At 39.7% G+C, this 23,071-nt stretch overlaps 1 protein-coding gene across 1 annotated transcript in view; it reads left to right on the plus strand.

Annotated features, from left to right (window-relative positions):
* DPYD (dihydropyrimidine dehydrogenase) overlaps positions 1-23,071 on the plus strand; it is a 372,912-nt gene that overhangs the window by 255,347 nt on the left and 94,494 nt on the right. The window contains exons 17-19 of the mRNA XM_009333861.1: positions 621-704; positions 19,041-19,161; positions 20,106-20,225. Of these exons, the coding sequence (XP_009332136.1) occupies positions 621-704; positions 19,041-19,161; positions 20,106-20,225 (325 nt within the window). The remainder of the gene's footprint in view (positions 1-620; positions 705-19,040; positions 19,162-20,105; positions 20,226-23,071) is intronic.

The raw sequence follows: 23,071 nt of genomic DNA on the forward strand, positions 1-23,071 counted from the left end.
GTGTGCTGCCGTTGTACACCTCGGCTCCTTTGCCTTTTTAATCGTAGCTAATAGAGGGTGCTGAAGAGAAATTAGCATGAATAATACATTTGTGCAGTCTTTTTTTAATACTTCCTTGTTTGACTTCAGAAACAAAAATATTTGATGACACAAGCTATGGCACAGTACAGGCACCTGCAGAAAATGTAGCGACTGAATTCATTGAAGCAGAAAGGAGAAATTTACTACTGAGTCACAGTTCTTCAGGGCACAGAAGCACCTGGGTAACACTGCCTACCGAACCTCGCTCCCAGTGCTGCCCTGAGGCCCTGTAATTACATTTCGGTTTTTAACATTTTCCAGATGTTAAAAGCACCTCCTTATCGTGCTTGTCTCTTTTTAATTTTTTTTTTACTTTAATTTCCTTTGTAATGTTGGGAAGCCACATCAGTTTTTGAATGTTTTCTCTGTAATGATCAACACATTTCTTTTTCAAGCTATCGTAACCGTAGCTTTCTCTCTGTAAAAAGAAAAAAAAAAAGTCTAAAGAGATCTGTTTCACGTGAACGGTAAATGCTACAGGAAAGAGTACATTACTTGAAGCTAACTTTGCATTTTTTTTCCTTTTGCATGTTTCATAGGTTGCTGGTGCAGATGCGCTGGAGTTAAATTTATCATGTCCTCATGGTATGGGGGAGAGAGGCATGGGCCTGGCCTGTGGGCAGGTAGGACTGTAACCGCAATCTCTTTTATGTCTCTTCAGCTATCCTGCACTACCACATTGATAGTTACACCTCAGGGGGAAGAGACAAGCAGCAGTTTACTAGCTTGGGATTTTTAAGTTGAACGTGTTTAAATATTTAGTGCTGGAAGCAAAAAAAAGAAGACAGAAGCTGAGAATATACAAAATGCTTAGTTTTGCTGAGAACAAAAATGCATTATGTATTTGACAAGGAACAAGATGAAAACAAATAATTTCCAGAAAGCGCTTGGACAGAATTTGTTGGTTTCCATTTCCGTGCCCTGTAGATATCTTTTAGATCACAACCCAGTAACTACTGCATGTATCAATAATGATTTTGAAGGACATGAGATACACACACATTTCATTTCACAATTTTTAGCATATGAACCTAACTGTATTTTAGAATCACGGCATAGGGCACACATTCTGGTAGTGCCACCTACAGTTAACGTCTTTTCTTATAAGAGCCTGTGTTCCGTAACCTATAGATTTGATGGTTTATACAGTTTAGGTTGGAATTAGCCGTGCCTGATGTCTCTGCCGTGTAGAAATCTGATGCAGAGTTCATCAATACGTCCCGTGACTTCAGTTAGGAGAATGTGTGTTGTTTTGCCCATAAAAAGAAAATAAACATGGGCAAAAGCCAATTCTCATGCTAATATCCTTTTGAAGTTTTCAGGGTTTTGCATGTTTTTGTCATGGTTTGGAAGTTGTTTTGGCTCTGAAACGTGCCCAAATGTGGTGAACTTGGAAGTCTCTGAAAAACCTTGGTTCACAGTCTAACGGGAGAGGTTTTCTAGAGTTTGACCATCAAAGTTTCAGAAGTCTGAAGCCTGCTTGATTTCCCATTGTGGTGGGTTGACCCTGGCTGGACACCAGGTGCCCACCAAGCTGCCCTATCACTCCCCTCCTCAGCTGGACAGGGGAGAGAAAATACAACGAAAGGCTCGTGGGTTGAGATGAGGACAGGGAGAGATCACTCACCAATTACCGTCATGGGCAAAACAGTCTCGACTTGGGGAAATTAGTTTAATTTGTTACCAATGAAATCACAGAAGGGTAATGAGAAATAAAACCAAAACTTAAAACACCTCCCCCCGACCCCTCTCTTCTTCCCGGGCTCAACTTTACTCCCGATTTATCTACCTCCTCCCCTCCAGCGGCGCAGGGGGGACGGGGAACGGGGGTGGCGGTCAGTTCGTCACACGTTGTCTCTGCCGCTCCTTCCTCCTCAGAGGGAGGACTCCTCACACTCTTCCCCTGCTCCAGCGTGGGGTCCCTCCCACGGGAGACAGTCCTCCACGAACTTCTCCAGCGTGAGTCCTTCCCACAGGCTACACCCATCATACTACGTTTTGGGGAGAGGGGAAAAAGAAGAGGAGGGAGATGCAGAGTGGGAATCACGATTACATGCCCTAAAGTCCACACACACTATTCAGTTGATTCCCTTGGAGAGGGCTAGTAGACGTCTTAATTCATCCTCACTTCCTCAGTTAAACATAAAACTTTTAAGAACTGAGGTGTGGTTGGATAACTAAATCATTAACTTTGTAAAACTTATAGTAGGGAGGCAATAGGAGCTGTAATCGTTTCCATGCAGGTGAAGCTTTATCATAGCAAGACTGTCAGGCACAGTGCATGGGACGTTTGATTGTTTTCTGTGAACAAAATGATGTCAATCTGTTCCATGCTATAGATTGTTATTTTTAATGAAAGTAATCAGGATGCCTTTCATGGCCAGTGGTCATTTACTGAAGTTATGATTAAAAATGGGAGAGGAGAAAATTATAAAAGCCCTCCAGGACCACACTAGCAAAATGGTAATAGTTATTGTTAATTTTTTTCCCCCGAATTGCATTCAACAACAAAGAGCTATAATAACCATTTTTATAAGTTTATGAAGCAATTCCCACCCTTCACTCTGCACAGCATAACTCAATAGTTTGGGTTGCCCCCACCTGAGACGGCAGCACGCTGTAGAAGGCTGCGGTTTGGTCAGGGAGAATGCTGAAGGTTTCACAATGAAGCTGAAACAGGCTCCTTTCAAGCATACATTTCTTGCCTTTTTTTTTTTTTAGGCATATGTAATTTCCAGCTTTCACTGCTTGGAATAATATATGCATGTGAAGTTGCTTAGATGTGTAGTCAGTAGGGAGCTGTCTGGCTACATGAGTTTTTACATATCTTTCAGCTATTGTAAAATCAGAGAACCAAATGCAAAATCTGAGCACTCAGGGCTATCGTGTGGATTTGTGACTCTCCTTGGAGGAGATCAGATCCATAAAGCAAGAAGAAGATTACATTATATATAGATATATGTTTGTATAATAATAAAATTTCGCTCTTCCCCATACAATATGGATATTCTTTTGAATGTTTAACATACACTACTCTCATTTAAATATATTCTTGTGTTTTCTTAACTGTCTCACCAAAATGAGAGCTCAGAAAAGAATCTACTTCTTTAGACAAATGACTACAACAAGCCATCTTTAGAGGGCCGGATCCTAAGGTTCTTCCTCAGAGTTGGCTACAATTAAATTATAGTGGCTTTAAATGAATTTTATCGAAGCAAAGGGTGAGGACAAACTGGATAATATAACGATACGTGCAAGGAGATTTATCAGTAGCCCTTCAGGGGGCTTCCCTGTGTGATGGCCCCTGGAGGAGCCCGATCGTAAGACGGGAAAGTGCTAGGAATATTGTGGCTCTACTCCTAATTTCTATTTTTTTTTTTCCCCAGAGCTGAAGTCAAATAGGTCATACATAGGTGGTGTGGGGAAGAGAGGGCTCAGATATGCTCTGGAAAAAACCCATCACTCGATACCTAGAAGTCAGGGCATGAGGCTTTGAGAGACAGAGCAGCTTTCCTGGTTTCTTATATCTTTTTGATAACATAATCCACATCTTCATAGGAAAATTTTTTAGGGATTAGGTCCCTTGTCATGCCTAAGCACATTAAATCCTCAGGGAAGTACAGAAATTGCTGAGATGAAAAATAATGGCAGAAAAACATGTATGTGTATTTTTGCTATTTATAATGTCTAAAATGTTCTGCCTTTTTTGTTGTTGTTATTTAAAAAAAAAAAAAGGAAAGGAAAGGTTAATTACACCGTCTACTTTTTCTCCTCATTTCAATTCCTATGGTGTGCCTAAGGGTAAGTGTAGAAATCTGGGAACATCAGATTTGTTGTTTCTCTACCCTATTTTGTTATCTACTCTCAAACACTTCCACTGTTTTATACGCACTGCAAATATTAAAAATTCCAGATAGACCCAAATTATATATATAAAGAATTGGTCCTAAGAATGGCTGTTTGTTTTATACTGAATTACAGTTCTTAGCCTTTATTTGATTTTAATTCTAAGTCATTAGTGCAGACACTCTGGCGCCCAAACAGCATGGCTAGCCAGAGGGTAATATTAAGAGGCATCTGTATTGCTGCCAATAAGTTACTTAAAGCTGGTTCTGTATAAAATGTCAATTACTAATGCTGATTAATGATAATAAAGTTAAGGTTTGTATTCTTTCATAACAATCTGCAACTGTATGAAAGTTGGATATCGTTAAAAATCGTAATAGAATTTCCATCATTAGGTTTAACAGCACTAATGCACAGATTTTCTTTGAATCAGATAACGTAAGTGTACAAAACATTTAATAGTAAACATAAAGACAACGTGGTGAACAGCAGATTATTAAAAAATGACAGTATCGCTTTCCCACTATAGTTCATTACCGTAGTAATTATAGCATAAAATTAGGAAAATAATAAATCAAACATCTGAGATGGTAGCACTCACATTTCAGTGTCTAACTTGTGGTGGTGTATTTGTGGTGCACTTCTCTTCTCTTCACTGGAAACCATGCAAAGATGTTTTAATTTTTTTTTTTTACTTACCCTTCTAAAAAGTGGCGTTAAATATCCATTACTGTGATGTAAAATCAACAAATTTAAGTGTTTGGCTTTTTGGGTCCAGAAGTCAAGAAGTCTCTCCAGCTGCTCTGGTACGAATGAATAAATAGTTGAATGGAGTCGATAATCTGGGTTTTATTTTGCGTTCCTGCTAAGTTTTATGTCATTCTTTGTTGTTCAGATGAAAACCCAGGTCTAGTAAGAGTAATGTGCATATACCTAGAATCATTAGAATAAGACCGACTAGGACGAGTGATATCCAGAGTCTTCAAAAATATCACTGAGTCTCCTTGGCCTGATGGGGAGGGGAGAAAAGAGCAGCCTACAGCTGCTTGAAGGGTAGTAACAAAGGTGCTGGAAGAGTTGCTACAAAGAGGGAAAGATGATTCTCTGTAGTGTCAGACAGTACAGCAAGGGGCAACGGCCACGAATTGCAGGCTGAACGTTTCAGGCTGGGCATCAGGAAAAAAATCCACCAAGAAGGTGATGGAGTACAGGAACGTGTTGTCTAGTAGGGCTGTGTACTCTCCATCTCTGGAGTTTTCGGGGCTCAGGCAGGCAAAGCCAAGGCCGACCTCAGCTGGTGTTGGCGCTGGTCCCACTCAGAGCAGGAGCTTGGACTACCTGCCCTCCAGAAGTCCATCCAGGCAAACATTTCTGTGATTCTGTGGATTCATCCTGCTCAATTCCTATCCAAAGGTACTGCGTTGTTTATACCAGAGGTAGGAAATGAGTAGTGGATAAAAGGAAGCACGAGGACTCACCTGTTCCCTTGGGGTGAGATGATCGGTAAGATAGGGAGATCTCAAGTGGAAAGCAACACATCAGTTAAATTTCCAAAGCACAGAGGACGCTTCTGTACTTTTTAAAAAACCAAATCTCATATTCAAAGAGCTCAGCCTAAGTGCAAGAACAGAGAATCTTTATGCTATAAGCAAATATTTTAAAAGTTAATAACATCCTGGCTTATAAATATTTCTCATTAATTAGTCATACCTTCTAACCTCCAAAATATAAAAAATCTTTGCCTATCTCAGCATTTAAGCTATAGGTTTGGGGGATTGTTTGCTTTTTTTAGTTTATATTGAAGGAGGCATGTATATGTCTCTTGTGAGCACTGAAATCCAGATCCTGGTGGTTTAACTATTCAGATCGTATGTAAAATTGCTTTGTGGTTCTTTTCTTACCTTTATTTTCATCTTACTTAAACTGTACTTGCTACAGCCTCTGCTGCTGGCTGTGTTCATGTTTATTGCCTGCAATTAGGAGGCAAGTTTCATAAAAGCCCACATTGCCTCATTCAGAAGACGACAAATCTGTTAAAAACCAAAAGAAAAAAAAAAAACCAAAAGCCCTGGTTACTCTGCAAAGATGAGAACTGGCTGCATGGCACAATTAGATTTGCTCTGCTGTACCTTGGAAATAGGAAAGATGAGGCTGCTTTTTAATTGAAGTGCACAGCATAGCATGCTAATTCGCTGTCGCTCTGCCAGCGAGGAGCTTGAAGTATTTTAAATAAATGATGCCCCAAACAGAATTTGATTATATCTGTATTCATGTGGCATTCTACTACCACCCTACAATAATATGCTGGTTAAGTATAATTCATTGAGTCCTGCAGGCAGTATTAATTCTCTCTCTTCTCTTTTGTATCAGTTACTGCAACAAATTAATGCAAAGTACAGCAGGGTGGTGTCACACTGTGCTAAAGCAGCAGTGAGAACATCGCCACCCAAAATCCAGTATAAACCAGTATAACCAAAGTGTGGTTTGCGTTGGCGCTTGCGGTGGAGTTTCAGGATTTATATGTCTCGTTCTCTTGCATTGCCCACTTTCACCCGTTTTGGCCGGGATCTTAAGATAAGCCTTAGCTGATCTCACGGTCTTTGTGTCTGTCGGTGCCCTCTGTTGCTTTGGAGCATGTTTCAACCAAATGACCTGCTTCGGTCGTGTTTCTCGGAGTTGGAACTGTTTCAAAGGTACTGAATTTCGGTAAGTTTCATAAAACTGGGCGGCGGGGTAGGGCAGAGAAATAGTCTGCCGCCCAAGCTGATGGATACGAACAGGAGCCTTAATAGTCCAGCTGAGGGAAGAGCTCAGGCAGACGCAGGAAATTCAATCGCAAGGCGCAGGCTCCTCGGAAACCAGGATTCCTTGGTTCAGGCGGTGGTGGTGTTACTCTGCCTGGGCAGAGACGTGCTGCCTTGGGTGCTGTTTTGCTGGGAGGGTATCTGGGATGTGCAGGGGGAAGGGGTGCTGCCGATTGCCTCCTCCCAACTCCTGCAAACGGAAGCACGCTTTCTCGCAGGCCAGGAGATGTGCTTTGTGGGCTTACGTTCCTGGCTCCCACGCTGGTCGTGGCCACACGTCATCCTTTACGATAGTTCAGTTTTGTTGTTTTAACCTCTTTGGATGATTTTTTCACCTTCCCTGGTTTCACATGCGTCTCTCCCCTTTCCACTCCCTCCTCCCTTAAAACCCTCCTCATAAAGTAAACCCTTTGCTGAGTTGCTTTCAAAGTAACAATCGACTCATGAGCTACTTCACTGGAAACCTGAACAGAAAAAGCCTGCTGACTGCGTGGTCACCCCTGGGTTGGTGACATCGCTCACCTTCCTCCAGTACCTGAGGATTCATTTCCTTTTCTGTTGCCCTCGCAGGATTCAGGTGTGATTAAATGTCATGATTTAAATGGATTTCTTCCACGTCCTTAGTTCCGTATGTCCTTTATGTGCTCATGTATTCTATTTTTTTGTAACATGTAAAAGGAGACAGTGCTTTATAATGAGGTATGACAGGTAATTGCTATTTTGTCTGAAGAATTTGGTTTTTCATACACTCGAGAAGAAATGAATTAAGATGCAAAGTTTAATAAATTCATCATCAGAACACCATTCTGTAATTTTATATTGCGGTTTGACAACACTTAATCCACTGTTATTGCTTTGAAGGATTTTTAATAGAATTACTCAAAAGACAAAATGGAAAATAAAAAGGGATTACAAATAGGACGGTAATGGTAACAGCACTACCGACTTGCTGAAACTTCTCAATGACATGGTATGGCTGTTGATAAGGTTTTCAATACAGTTTATGTGTGGTGACTTTTTATTTATGTATGGAAAGCATTCTCTACAGGATGGATTTTGTTGGAAAATGTGAAAGTGATTCTGTTTCCTTGAAATTCATGAAGACATGAAAGCAAGTTGGGGATAACCTTATTTTCAGTCTCACTGTGATGGAAGCATTTCAGCTGGAATTCACATTATGGGTGACAGATGTCACAAAGAAGGTCAGTTTGGCCAAAATATCAGTGACCTGCCACTGTTTAAAAAGGAAACAAAAACATTTGGGCTGTTTTAATGACACTTCAGTAGCCTGACTCTGATGGAGTATATAGCGCGTGCTTCCCAGAAAGAAAGAAAACCATGGGTTTTTTTTAAACCCAAATGGCAACCTGTACTTATTGTTGCAGTTGTATTTTAATGAGCTGAGATGCTTTCAGAAGAGGGAAATGTCGAAAACTCAGGCAAGCGTATTTCTGTGGTCTGCATGGTTAAATGTTTGGGTTAAATATCCAGATCCTGTGGACTGCTTTGCCTTTGGATATGTGGTTGCAGCATAAGGTATTGCAGTTGTTCATCCCGATGATGTATGGTAAACAGGGTTTATTGGAAAGGAAATGATCAGCAACAAGTATTTATGTGCAGGAAAAATAAAATATTTTAAGATTGTTCATCTTGCTGCACAATAAAAGTTAACTACGCAGTGCACATTAATAGCTTTTTCTTTCTATGGTTTCAGTTTTATGCCACCATTTGATAAAGTTAATTAACAGTGTGTTAACCAGTCTCTTCACTGCCTACACGAGAATTTTCAGGACTAGGCCCATACTTTTTTAGTTTTGCCTCACCTCCTAGTAAAGTTGGTCAGTGTGCTGGGAGGCTTGCTCTTTACAGGAGACCAAATCTGAATACAGGCCCATATGATGATCATTTTAAAACTGAGTGGGAAATCCTTCTCAGAGCATAGGTTTTTCGTTCCTTAGTTTGGTGGTTTCAAAGGTTTATGGCTTCCTCAATTATTTGGTATTTTCTGCCTCTTTATTATAGGAAAGGACTGAGAGCTTGCCTACCTGACCACAAGAAAAAGCTATTTGTATCTGCGGCACTCAGATATTCGAATTTGATGCTTCCCTTTAAAATATTTCACGTATGACGTAAACCTAATCAAACCTTACGCCTTCTAGCAGGTAACCTCTGCATGAACTAAAGAGCTGAAATATTGTTTAATCATGCTGCGTACCACTTTTTTACAGTGATATAAGAAACGTTATTTTGGTTGGCTAGAAACAACCAAGATAAAAGATTTTGTTCTGTCAGGGGTAAAAAGGCATTTTTATTAGTTGACACTTCACATATACCAATGGTGTTGGTAAATAAATCTTACCAGTTAGTATCTCCAAGAAGTTTATAAAATGTAAATGTGCAGTTTCACATTTTTCACTTGGAATGTTTCGGCCCAGTTGGTATCAGAACAAATTATTTGCTAATTTGAACTGGCAATCCGTGCTTCACCCTTTCAGGCCAACTATTACTAACCTTTATTCTGACAACCAAAGAAAATGATGGTTGTGTCTGACTCCTTTAATGTTGCATTAAAATCAAGAGCTGTAAATAATGGTTGCTACAGTTTTAACTGACCTAGGTCAATGACACAGAGAGAGAGTTTTTCCTATCATATAACTATAGCAATTAAAAAAAGCGCCTTATAGTTAATTTTAAAAGTAGAAAGTTTTCTAACAGTGATGTTTCTTCTGGTTGCTTAGATTAACATTTTAAATTTAAAAAAAAACCAAAACAACAAATTTGGAATGAAGAAAAACATTATGGTTTGACCACCTATTTAGGGAGAGGACTCAGTTTTCAAAATAAATTAAATTGTTTTTCTTTTAGTGCTGGGGAGAAAACAAAAAGCTTTTATGCGATCTGAAAAAGGGGGTAATTGCAAAGCTGACTAAAGACAGCCACAAACCTTTCAAGTCTCAGCTGTGCTTGATCTTGACATCCCTCTTAGCGTTGCTCTAACTCCCAGCACAAATCTATGTTTTGTACCTTTGTGTACCGGTCAATCAAAAATTTCCAGCTCGTTTTTGACCTTGTCTTCACGTTGGTTATCAGTTCAGTCATTAGGTGCTACATTATCGAAGAAGGGGTGTAGGAGTGCCGTGCTGCTAATAAGGTATCCAAAGCGGATCTCCCACATAGCACTTTGATAAATGTATTCTTGAGTTTGGATACTGACCTATGTTAATATCGGCAGCTATTAGATGAGAGATGTTAAAAAGCTTTGGAGTGCTGGGGTTTGTTTTGTTTCGTTTTTTCAACGTACTGTTAAGCATCGTTCAGTTGTGCAGCTCCAGTAGTGTGCTACAATAAGGAAATGCTGTAACAATTTACTGTTCCCATTTTTTCATTTGGAACAGAGAGAGGTGGTCAAAGGCTATTTGTCTTATGCTTTTAACATCTTTCAAAGGATTGTAGAGCTGGAGAAGGGAGAAACGGTGATTGTGGTACCAAATGAGAGTAAGAAAAAAGAGGGAGATGGGGATCTGCTAAAACTGAAATTTATTAAGAAGTTCTGATTCCGCCAAAACCTTTTATGAGTCTTTTAAGGTTTATTTGGTTAAACACTGTTAAATTTGAAGTTCCATTTTTTTACGTCCACCAATTCTTTTTTTTTCAGTTTTTCAAAGTGGCCTAACTGTGAGAAGCAGGAACCGCAGTAGCGTCATAGTCTCATGTTGGCTTTTCTCAATACCTGCTGTTATCTCTCCCGGTGTAGAGTGGGTCTGAGAGCTTTGACTTCTCAGCTCAGCCATGACCAAAGCCTGGACCTAATCCAGAGTGACTTGATTTTGTCCAGTGACACATTGATATCACTGGAGAAAAAGGAGAATCTCCATTAGGCTCCCCCAAGTGGAACTTGAAGCGACTGATCCGAAGAGCAGCTGACCAAATCATGACAGCATGCTCGCAGCTTTACTTTAAAGTAATAAAGTCCTAGCATCTAAGAATGGAGCTAGATGGCAGGGGGTTTTAGTTCTTACAATTTCCCACAGAAAATAGAAAAAAAAGTTGAATCAAGTCGCCAGGCTCTTGCTTAGATTTTACTTTGGTAAAGTAAAAGTGTGTATAAAAACCATGACATTTGGCAAAAACATCTCTATATTGGGAGTCATTACTCCCTATAAATATATAAAAAAAAATTAAAATAAAAGATATATAGTCTTTACATGATCTTCAAATGGTGATGTTTTTGCCCGAGTGAAAAGACTATAACAGAAAGGAAGAATGTAGCCTGTAAAAGCTAATGAGTGTTTTTACTATACTTCTTATATACAAGCTATACTTCTACATCTTAATCTGCAGTATTTTGTAAGCAAAAATGTGCTTGTTTCACTAGTAGTACATGTTTAGTAATACAAGCCATATGATACCTCTTCAGTTTAAAAATACTACAGTTTTTGCTCAAATTATAAAGAGAACACTTATTATGTAGAAATAACATAACTGTCTTAATTTACCCAGTAGACTTCTTTTAAAAGATTTTTTAAAAGGAAGGAACATTTAGAGTATGTAAGAGAGTAGAAAATAAGTATATCCTTGAATTAAACCAGTGAGCAATAGTCACAGTACCTATTGTTGCTATGGTAGTGTAGTTAAATGGTAACTATGTGGACCTTGCTTAATTCTTCTGTTATTAATCTCTGATCTTTTAGAAATTCTTCCCCAAAATAAACCCCTACAACCCCACTTCATTTTGAAGCCTCTTGTTTCAAAGTGCAAGTTAATTAATAAGAGCTGAAGGCTTAAACTGGAACGAAACATTTTGATCCTCCCAGAACGAAAGATGAAATTATGCATTTATGGATCTTTTTGAATTTTTATCCTGAATAGGATTTTCCTGTACCATTTTGTTGAAGATGTCTAATGAGATTTTGAAGTTGGTTTTTTTTTTGCTAAACTAATGGAAAAGGCTGCCACTACCTTCGGTACACTTTGGATCTCATGCCAAAAGGCAGTACAGTATTGGCTGAAAGAGAGTCCTGAATTCACGTACTGTCGTTATCTCTAAAAGTTTATTTTGTGGCATTGGTTTCACATCACATCATATCATAGATTCTAGCCAGAAGACTATAAGCTCTCATCCAGCAGCTACGTTTTTGTGGGGTTGACCAGGCTGACCCAAAGCCTCTGAAGTCATTTAGGCATTTCCTGAAATTTTTCCTAATACATATAGATAGCTTCACATACAACTGTGAAAACTGTTATTCCTGACTTAGGTTAAACTGCCTCATTTCTTTCTTTTTGACAGCTGCGGTCAATAGATGTTGACCAAAAGCTGTCAAATTCCCTGAGAAATGAGGAAGCATGTTTTACTCCAGATGAGAAGTAGAGAGTTATTCGTCTTCTATCCTGGGAAATCCTTCCCGTAATTTGACAGGCTTTAAACAAATTGTTAGCTTTAATTAAGTTCGAAATGGGACAAATGCACAACCTAAACTGCCCCTTTCTAGCATGTGAGAAGACAGTAAAATTAACCATGAGCTTCGGAAATGGTGTGTCTCTTGCTGTTGTGATTGACTGCAATTCTATATTTAGGTACTGTAGAAATTTTGGGTAGGTTTAGAGATAGACAGTTTTATGAAGGCAGTGTTGGACATCCCATAGGAGGAGGGAGAAAAGGTAGCTGTGGAAAAGATCAATAGTAATAGGAAAAAAAAAATAGGTGAATGCTAAAGATACTAATTTGCAATGCTTTAAGCTGAAATTCCCATACCTTTACTTTGTTTCATGTGTGAAGGAATAGCAAAAGAGCAGCTCTTCACACAGAGAGACATTTTGATACTTTTTTTTTTTTAATTCTGATTTCCTAATGGATTTCTGGATCCGTGTTTGATCTGGAAAAGAAATACGTGATAGACACATACAAAAAGCATTTAAACTAACAGCTTATCAGGCTAACAAGTCCTCAGAACATCTGTGGGATCTCTGTAAAAGACGCAGATCCAGACCCACACGTTGAGCCGGTGGAGTGGCTTGAATAGGTAAGGAATCCATAGAAATGATCATTACTCGCTTCCTAAAGCCACTCCGAATGTGTCCTGCCCCTGCCTGCCCGCACTGCAGGTCGTGGCAGGTAGTGCCGCTGTAATGTTCACAAGGAAGGGGTAGCATGACCTGGAAGAAAGTCTACCTGTTGCATGGAGGTTGTCTGCAGACGGTGAAAGATTCTTTTCTCCTTTCTTGTTTTTCAGATGAGGGTGCGTTTGAGTCCTCGTGGGCTCTCAGACAGCAATTTGACTGAGGATAGGTTTAACTCTTCCCTTGTAGGTTATTGTTGGATGAAACAGTAAAGCGAGAATAGAACATGAATTAAATTTAAAAGCTGAATCTTGCGAATTCTCACTTATAAAGTTTTTCTTAGGCTACATCATTTCTGAACATAAAAGCACTCCCTCCTTTTCCTGTAGCTATCCATACTATTTTGGAAAATGTATCTACTGTGCAGAATAAGGAAGTTAACTGTAGAACATTTTTTCATATAAAAAATTCCTCCAACGATAATAGACGTAAGGGAGCTACAGGATTTTTTTCTGAAGAGCCAGCACAGAAAGAAAATCTGTCACCAGAAGAATGCACTGATGAGGGACTCTTGGTGCCACTTGCCTACTAACCGTATATAAGAAATCCCATGTCAGCTTCATGTGTGTTAAATTAATACAAAGACAAAATAAGTCCTCTGTAACTTAGTATTTAAAATTGCAAATACGTTGACGTGCATGATTTAGCCCTTTACCTCAATAGCAAGAGATATAGATGAGAATAGTTTTGTGGCCATCAAAGACTTGAGTTTTATGAGAAAGATCAGACTTACACTTGCATTAAATAGAATAAAGTGTTTTAATATCTGAAACTTTGTTGTTTAGGTCATTGTAGTCAGTGGTAGATGAGATTTAAGGATTTTACATGCAAGGTCCTAATGGATCTTGCAACATTCTCTGTGCCTTCTAGAACTTCCCATCATCACGGTCAGGATAATGGACTTGCACACATCATCAGCATGACCTGTAACGGTAACTCCGGTAGTCCTGTGTAAGAAAGCCTTCATTCATCAGGATTCTCTCCGAGAAGAGTTATGTTTTTATACTTCCACAACTGCAAAGGCCCTTCCCCTGTTCTTAGTGAGACAGAACTGCCACCATTATAGTAATCAGGGATGGACTGAAGATTGCGTGGTGTGGTCCATTTTCTCTAGCGCTAATTAGACAAGATCGGCTAATGTGCTCTACTGAGTGGTAACCTTCCTTCTGAAGTTCTTGGGGGAAATTCTGTTACAGCTTTATTTTTTATGACATCTTTCAGACTGACATTTCTATTCTTTATATATGCACACATACGTATGTACGTACACTCACACATACGTGCTTCCCAAGGACTGTTTGCGTAGTTAAGAAAAGCATGTTCGTTGCCCTAATGTAGTTGTATTTCACTATTCAAATATTCTGAAAAACTGATTCAATTCAAGTATTAAAAATATTTCTTTCGTTAATGTGGAAAGTATCTCATGGTTTAAGGTATTCTGAGGAATCAAGTGCAGTTTTCTGCCAGACAAACCTTTTCAGATCCTTATGCAAATGACACAGTAACAACTGGGCACCAAAACAAGGTGAGTTTGAGGAGGTGCGCCTCAGTCTATCTGACTCTCCTCTCTCTGTGTGTTAAACAGGTATAATAGTACTTCCCTGCCTCAGAGAGGTGTTCTGGATACGGTCTAAAGATTGTGCAGTAACAGGATAGTGTAAAAATGAGGACCCTGCAAGAACACTGAAAATAGGTCGTAGTAAAAATTTCCAAGATTTCCAAAAATCTACAGCCAGACATTGCTGTGGTAATCTTTTCATGGTTCTGTTTCTTTTTCCATGACACACAAGGAGAGGTGCCCTACTCTACGCACGGCATTTTCACACTCCTTTTTAAACGTGCGGGATGTATCTGCCTTGGGGGTGATAGGACACGGGATTCATCTCATTACCAATGCCAAATGCAATCAGTAGACAACTTGCTGCTTTAATTTCTGAGGACTTATTCTTATAGTTATGGTTGTAGTTAAGCTAATCATGTGATCATGTGGAAAAAAAAGGTGAATAGTTGTTTTTCCTCTAGTATATCTACCCATTGGCAATGAGTAGTCAGGATTAAAAGCTCCATCTAGCCCAAGGCTATAATGAATATTCAGGAAAAATGATTCTGTACTGCTGCTTAGGGAAGTAAAAAGACAACCCCTGTAACATTCAAATCTCCTTTGCCTTTGGAATAAACAAGCGATATTTGATTAAGAGCAGGAAGACAGAAGACACACTGATGTACATCTCATACCAAAAGAGACTTTATATGGTATTAAATTACCAACAGATTCCTGTAAGTACAGTGCATGAATCAATATTATGTTTTAGCTGATGATAATTTCACCAAGATTTTATTTAGACGGTGTTTGTTTAAAAAAGCCCAAACAAAACACAGCAGAGAAATGAAGTGCGCTACCAACGGATGTCACAGTCCGTTGAAGGATTTGTTCATTCTTCTGGATTGACACACAGAGCAAAATTATGCTACACATTCTGTAACAATCGCACTGTATCATCGTTAACGAGAGAACCAACAAACCTAGTTATGTGTAACAGAAGAAGATAATTTATAGCAACATGGTAGACTTTGAACCAAAAGCATTAAAATCCTGTACTACATTAAGCAGAATAATGTTTTAGTTCGTTCATATTGTTGATTTTGCGAATGTAAATGCCCAGCTGTTTTTACAGCTAATAACATTTTACCTAGCAAGCCATTTAGAAAATACGTCTTAACTGTGCAGGCTTCATCAGCCACTTTATCAATGATAAAAACTGCAGGCACTTTCATGAAGTTGGATCGGGATAAAAAAAGATGTTTATGTCGTATTAGCAGTGACAGATGTTTTTTGTGACGTGATTGACGGGCCTCAGGATTCATTCTCTCACAAGTTATATGCTCATCCTTGAATGTTTTATAAATCAAATCTCCACTAAGACTCCATAAATGCAATTTGTAAACTGGGGTCAATCTTTCAGAAATCCAAGTAGATGGGAGGCCCTGAATCAGCAAAATGAATTAGGCAAAATGAAGCCTGTACGTAGCCTCTTTAAAACCAGGTTTTGGTACCAGGCCGCTCACCTTGTTAAATTTGCACCTGAGTTTAAAACTTTGCTGGAAATGGTAAATTAATATTCTCAGAAATCTTAAGTTTTGAACTGCCTTTCAAATTGGGATAATTTCTTTAGTCAATGATTGCACTTAGAAGTTAATTCTCTATTTCTAATCACTTAAATCTTTCTCGAAAGCTGTGGTCCCGTGTGACCTCTGCAGATTGTTCTCAGTCCAAAGGCAAACTTCTGTGGAGAGGTTGTACACCGTCCAGTGAACTTCCCCTGGATTATATAAATGTGGTTCATTCATTTCATATGAAAATTAGCTGTCCAGTGACATGAATCTCTTCTGTTTTCAACCATCTGATGCATCTTACGATGCATTTTTCCAAGTCCTCAGTGCAGATATAGTAGGAAATTATGAATTTTATAGATGAATTAATAACTTTTTCTTGATGAGCTGAAGAAGAAAATGTGATGTTACAGATAAAAACAGATGGGGATATTGTTCCTCTCTGAGAATATGTTCGTTGTCTGTAGAGCACAAAAGCTCTGGTATTCTCATGCGGTGGCTTCATGGCATTGAAATCACTCTGGCAGCAGGGAAGGTCAGGCGTGTCGTGGCTGTGGCCACGGGCCACTTGCGATGTCACTACGGCGAGGGGCGAGAGGACGGGCTCAGGTGGCTCACTGACGCTGGCCGCTGCACCAGGAGGAATCTGAGCAGGAGGGGGCTGGAGGCAGAACAGAGGGAGGAGAAGGAGGAGTGTGGGAGGGTGGATCAGCTGGATGCTCCAGTACAGCTCCACTGTAGGCCTCGCACCGGCAAGGGAAGCAGCGAGATCTGTCACATGTGCGTGTGTTTTGGGGGTGGCACAAGGGTAAACAGTGATTTTTTTTTAAGGTATCCAGCATTATCTTTATATGATATTTATTTAATGAGCAAATGAATTAGATAAAAGATTATGGGGAAAAAATCCGCTTTAGAAATACCCATTTCAATCCAAAATTGTCAAATTTAATGGAAAACCTAACTTTTTGTATAAAATTCAACACTTTTCCAATTCCTATCAGTGACTGTCTCACTATGCAGCAAAGCACCGTGTTAACTTTTCTTTCATTTTTTCCATGTTTCCTCACTAAACATTCCTATTTTTTCCTTGGAATATTAAGTGAAGTAAAATCAAAGATTTCACCTCCTTCAGTTGAGTTTTCAAATTATTTTCCTGTTACGTTCCCGGTGAGTTTATGGGTACTGAAAACGGGCAGGTTTCCAAGACTGATACGAGTGAGCCTTTCCAAAGGGCTTTGTCCAAACATGTGCTGCGCAATCAGATATTTGAACTGTTCACTAGCTTGAGAAACTGAAGACCCTTCCATTGCATTCGCTGCATTAATCTCGGTGTGGGCGAAGCAGAACTGATGGAAAATGAGGGTCTTTACTTACTTTTGGGAAAAAGAAGGTCAAATTATTATTTCTGAAGAAAGACAAACTAGTTAAATTGTCTTAGGTAGGATGGAAATTGGGTTTATATGAATGAAACAGATCTCCCAATAAATTTTTCAATGTGGATTAAAAGAACTGTATTTTTTTAAAGTGTTGGTGTGTGTTGGAGTAAGAATTTTTATGGCAGCACTATAAGCACGACGAGGTCAGCATAATGAGTTATGTGGTGCCAACATCCTGAACGTTATTACAAGGATTTCTAAGGAGAAGAATTAACATAAAGGATATACAATTCATGTCTTCAAGAGGGTCTCTCATTTCTGCGTTGGGCCTCAAGGAAATTCAAAGCAGAAATGAAAGTCAAAGATGCAACGACTTTCATACTGCCGGTGCAGTGTTCATACATATTTCATGGAAGCTGCATGGACGGGGAGATCACCATTTTTATTGGAACGGCACGGCTGAGTCCCAGGGTTTTACTGTTCACGTCAAGCACTGTGTTACTTTCCAGGAGCACAGCCTGTGGGGTTTTTTTTGTTTGTATTTAACCATTGGGGTAAAAAGAAGAAAGAACAAGGGGATATTTCCTGTGTGTTCACTGGACTGACAACCTTGGTGTCCACTGGATTGTTTTCAACTGAACTTCATTTAGGCTCATCCCATTTTCAGTTACTACATAGCAGTGCAGCTTTCCGAGTTTTTACAATATCCAAATGGGAGAAAATTCTTCATATATGACAGACTTAATTATCTGAGAGAGTGATAAAGATTTAGTAAATGTAAATAATTGCTGCGGTACCAATTAGCCTACCCACAGGTTATACGTGTACTAAATCTTGCAATAGCACCATTCAATTTTTAGCCAGATCACGCACCACGTTCTACATGGCGCAGTACTGCAAATTTTAAGGCATTTGTTGAAGAGCATTATCAATAGCCAACAGAAAAAAATCAACAACCCATACCCCAAGAGTTATATTGAACAATAACCATTATATGTGCCAGACGCAGAACGTTAGTTCCACTGAGCTGTTTTCAATGGAAAGGATGGTTGATTACTGTCTACATGAGACGTATTCCATAAGGGAAGTAAATGCCTGGAAATCATGAAAAGCCAACGCTTGAAGATTTCGATTTCTGGCTTTAACAGAGAAGATTTTGATCTTTCATTTACACTATGGCCATCCCAAGTTATTCTCTGAAGTCAAAGGAGAGTTCAGAAGTGCTGAATTGCATTCTGATAGCCCTGCAACCTCCACTCATCCTTGTTGTCCTGATCAAGGCATGATCAGGCGATGCCTCAGGTTCGCACTATTTTATAGGATACTGGTTATTTTCAATATACCTTACATAGAGCGAGTCATTAAAACTGAAAAGTAATTTTTAAAATCAGTGGGTAAAGAAAGTCTCTGTCATCCAAAATGATTATTTTCCCCTCTCTGGGAAGGGAACATTTTGTGATATCTTTGTCATTTGGAAAAAAAAAAAAAAAAAGAAGCAAATTCTCCTTTTTTCATGAACTAACCTTTTGTAATGGATTTGCAGTGTCTGAAGTAAGTTAACTAATGAGATGAGGTTCAGCCCTGATATATAATTTCTCAAAATCGCAGCATAGCCACTTATAGCAAAGTTTTCTATTTCCTTGATATACCTTTTGTTCATATTACTTTTAATTATGTTCTATATTTATCTGACCTATTTGAACAGGATCCAGAGCTGGTACGGAACATCTGTCGCTGGGTTAGACAAGCTGTTCAGATTCCTTTCTTTGCCAAGCTGACCCCAAATGTCACTGATATTGTGAATATTGCGATGGCTGCGCAGGAAGGTAACCGACTCCAGTGCACAAGCTGTGCAGATTTACTAATTTGCTGGATGGGGGAAGATAAGGGAGTTGCTGGAATAATAATAAATAACAACAGAAACGAATAGGAAAATAGTTTATTTGGTGTATTTAGAATAAGCACAGTGATCAAAGGCTTCCTAATTTTGTCCATGCTTCTAGAATATAGCAATATATTAAGAGAACTATATTAGACTGTTAACAATAAATCATATATGTTTGTGTGCATGTCTGCACGCTCCTATTTCTATCATACTTATACGTTTACCATACCACTGTAAATTCCCCTATTCCTACATTTAGTAGTGAAAATGGGGTGTGTGTCCTGAGATAACAGAAATACACCATTTGAAGGTGTGTGTATGTATATGTATTTATTTTTTTCCTGAGAGCTTAAAGTACAACATGGCAGGAAATCAGTTTGCAAGTAGGTGTATTAATCCATCACTAAGAACCGTGGTCATCGTTTCTCTGTCGCATTGTTCATTTCGTCTTGCTCCTCGCAATGAGAAACGAGAATATGGGCTGGCTCCGTCAACGCAGAGTTGGTGTCATCAGCTTGGAGGAGGTGACCCCGGTGCTGGGGCACCTCCAGGTGTTGAACAACCACTGTAGCAGGTTCTGTCCCACACAGCTGAAGGGCAGCGACCTGCCTGTCAAGCCCCAGTGTTTCCCACGTGCTGTCTAATAGCCCTTACAGCTCTTTCAACTGATGCAGCCTGCCTTGAAGCTAGTGTGAAATTTATCAGCCCAGGATTGGTCTTAAGGACCCTTCTGTGCATCCCCTTACAGTTTGTTGCTTTCTGCCTTCGGCTGTTTATTTGAATTTCTAGTTATTTCACAGTTTCACAGGTTTTCTGTTGTATTTCTTCCTCTCTTGTTCTCATACACATGATTTAACAAAAAGAGACCGACCTTTTCTTTCACAGGTGGCGCAGATGGTGTTACAGCCACCAACACCGTGTCAGGACTGATGGGACTGAAAGCAGACAGCACACCTTGGCCAGCAGTTGGTGGAGCACTGAGGACCACATATGGTGGCATGTCAGGTAGGTGTTGCCCTTTTTGATGCATGGTACTTCCTTGGAGGCTTTCAAAACATCAGGAGGTCCTTGTAGTGGGCTAGAATATCATGTCTGCAGTCGCACCGCGTCCTTAAAGCTCACTGCTGGTCAATGTTTCTAATAGTCATGACAGATGGAACAGATTAAGTGTGAAGGCTCTTGGGTTGCCCTTTCCTGAATGGTAAAGCGCTGCATCAGAATACTGTGATAGGGTCACTGGAGAGGGAAGGAAATCTCTTCTCTCATGACCCTCGCTTTTCCTCAAATTTTTCATTCTGTCACAATTGTCAGGCCCCACGTTAGACAGAGGCTAATGAAAGGGCATCGCAGGGGGAAATATCAACAATCCAAATGCAGTGTATGTTTCATAGCCCAAACTCCAGCCTTCCTCCCTCCTTCCCACTGAGTGCACCTCTTCCAAGAAGGTTATTTCCTCCTCTTCCTGCCATGGTAAAAATGATAGGCTGCATTAGGCAAATATATGCGTATTTTTGTGGCCTATTCCTTGAGATATACAAGAATATCTTGTGTAGGCCGTATTTCCAAGTCCTCCTTTACAGTTTAATTTTAAAACCAGCAGCAAAACTTTTACACTCCAGTTCAGTGCCTGCGCACATTAATGTATTAATCTATTGACCCTGTGCACTCTGTTGCTGTGACAACATGAACTTGGCCCTGCAAAGACAATACTGTGAGCTTCTTGACTTTACTGGTATGGAGATTAGTCTCCTTGGTGATAGAGGTAGCAGTAAATATACATAACAGAAGTAATAGCATCCTCCTGATTGAGTCAAACATTATTTTATCGGACCCGCCTCCTACCTCCCCCCAAAAACGTAATCAGAGGAGACCAGACAGGCAAAAAATGCTTTATTTTATGTGACTGGTGTTATCCTTGGAGAACCGTAAGAAATGTAGCAAAAGATACCTTTTAAACAAACTTTAATTCAGACGAGTGTATTCAGTGGAAAATTGCCTTATTGCCTTAGATAACTACATGGAATTTGGAATTTTTTAGAGAACACTGAAAAGCAAGGAAGAGATAACAATCAGTAAAAATCGTTACGCCTATTGCAAAATGATTATTTCACAGTGACAGTCCAGTAAGATGTTATATTTTAATATTATGCAAAATGGGAGGAAGAGGGGAACAAGAAGAGAACAGCTACAGCCCATTTCAATTTCTCTAGCCTGCCATGTTGACAGGGAAAGAATAAAGGAGGTCACAGTGGGTGCTGTGCATTAAAAATTAATAAAAGAACTATTGCGGTAGTATTTTATATAAGTAACACCATTCACATTTTCTCATTTAAGTTGCAATTTCTGAATATTCCTTCCTACCAAAAGTCTGTCTAATAAAATCTATAAAATGACTGCATTATGAAAAGTGTGTCTCATGTCACAAATTTAAAACGTGTATGTAGCGTAAATTACAGTGGCACCTGGATGCTCCGCTATAAGGGAGGGCCTACAAGCATTTCTGTGGTTTATAATTCTGTTATAAATGGGACCTGAGGAAAAGTTCTTTGTTTCTTTCATTTTTATATATATATGTGTGTGTGTAAGTATAAAAATGTAATTTTTTTCCTGAAGTTTCACATGTACCAGAGGAGATAGGAAATGTCATTTTTGGATGCACCATTACCTATAACACAAATCTGGTTATTTAAAAAATATGAAAAAGACTGGAAGTGCTGTCAATTTATTATGTTCTGAAAGAGCATATTGTTGCAGACAAATATATAAAGGTTTCTTGCTGATAATTGACATCACTAGGTCTCAATCCCACAACTCATTGCGCGAAAGAAAGCCACAAAGCCAATAAAGTCAATAGGCTCTGCAACACATTGCAATACTTTCTGCTCAGCGATCAGGGTACGGCAGTATACAAATTTACGAAAGCAGGAAAGCAATTTTAAATCAAGAGAGCTAGCATGCTTGGAAGAAGACAAAAAATGGGAGAGCATGTCACCTTGTTAGAGCGAGGGGCAGGGTGGCCACACTTCTGAGGGCTGTTCCCGGCCATGCCAGGGCTCAGCCGCGCGGCCTTCAGCCAGACACTTGACCTTTCCGTGCTTTATTTCTCCCGTCTGTGAAATGGCAGTAACACCGCTTACATGCCTACAGGCTTGTTGGGAAGTGCTCTGTGGTCCTGGCACAGAAGTCCCTTCACAGTGTAAAGTATTGGTTTTCTATTTTGATTTGCTTAAGCTTCTTGTTCTATTTTATTATCTGATAGAGTCAGTAAGTTTTTGTTGTTTTTTTCAAATAATTCCTCTCAAGAGAGAATTAATTTTTTAAGTGAAAGTCAGCGCTATTATAGAAGCAATAAGTCTGGTCCATTTTCCGTGTGTTTTACCAAAGCACAGCTGGTTTATCATGTTCTCTAGTGTACAAACCTAGAGCAGATACAGGGCATAGCCAAGCTCTATCTCGCTTTCTGGACTTTTCCCAGTTCTACAGATTTTAGTTCTTTTCTGGGCTAGAAATGGCGCTCGCTTGGCGCAGAGGTACAGCAAGCGCGGCAGGAGCCTCTGCCTCGCGGGCTGCGGTGCCCGTGGTGCTGCGTGGCCGTGGGTGCGGTGGGAGCTGGCCCCCAGCCCTGTGGAGGTCTCAGCCCAGAGCCCCCTCGGTCAGGGCTGCGACGTACCGAGGCCCAAAGCTGGTGACCCTCAGCGTCCCCCAGCCAGTGAGGGATTGCTCGCGATGGAGTATTTCTGGAGTGCTGGATTAAACTGGATTTTAGATCAGCCTGGGCTTGCTTTACACATAAATCATAGGAAACTCTCCCTATCTTCAGTAGTATTGCCTGCTAGTGTAGGGGTTGCTCT

Source organism: Pygoscelis adeliae, unplaced genomic scaffold (genome assembly GCF_000699105.1).
Source record: "Pygoscelis adeliae isolate BGI_AS28 unplaced genomic scaffold, ASM69910v1 Scaffold10, whole genome shotgun sequence".
Classification (NCBI taxonomy): Eukaryota; Metazoa; Chordata; class Aves; order Sphenisciformes; family Spheniscidae; genus Pygoscelis; species Pygoscelis adeliae.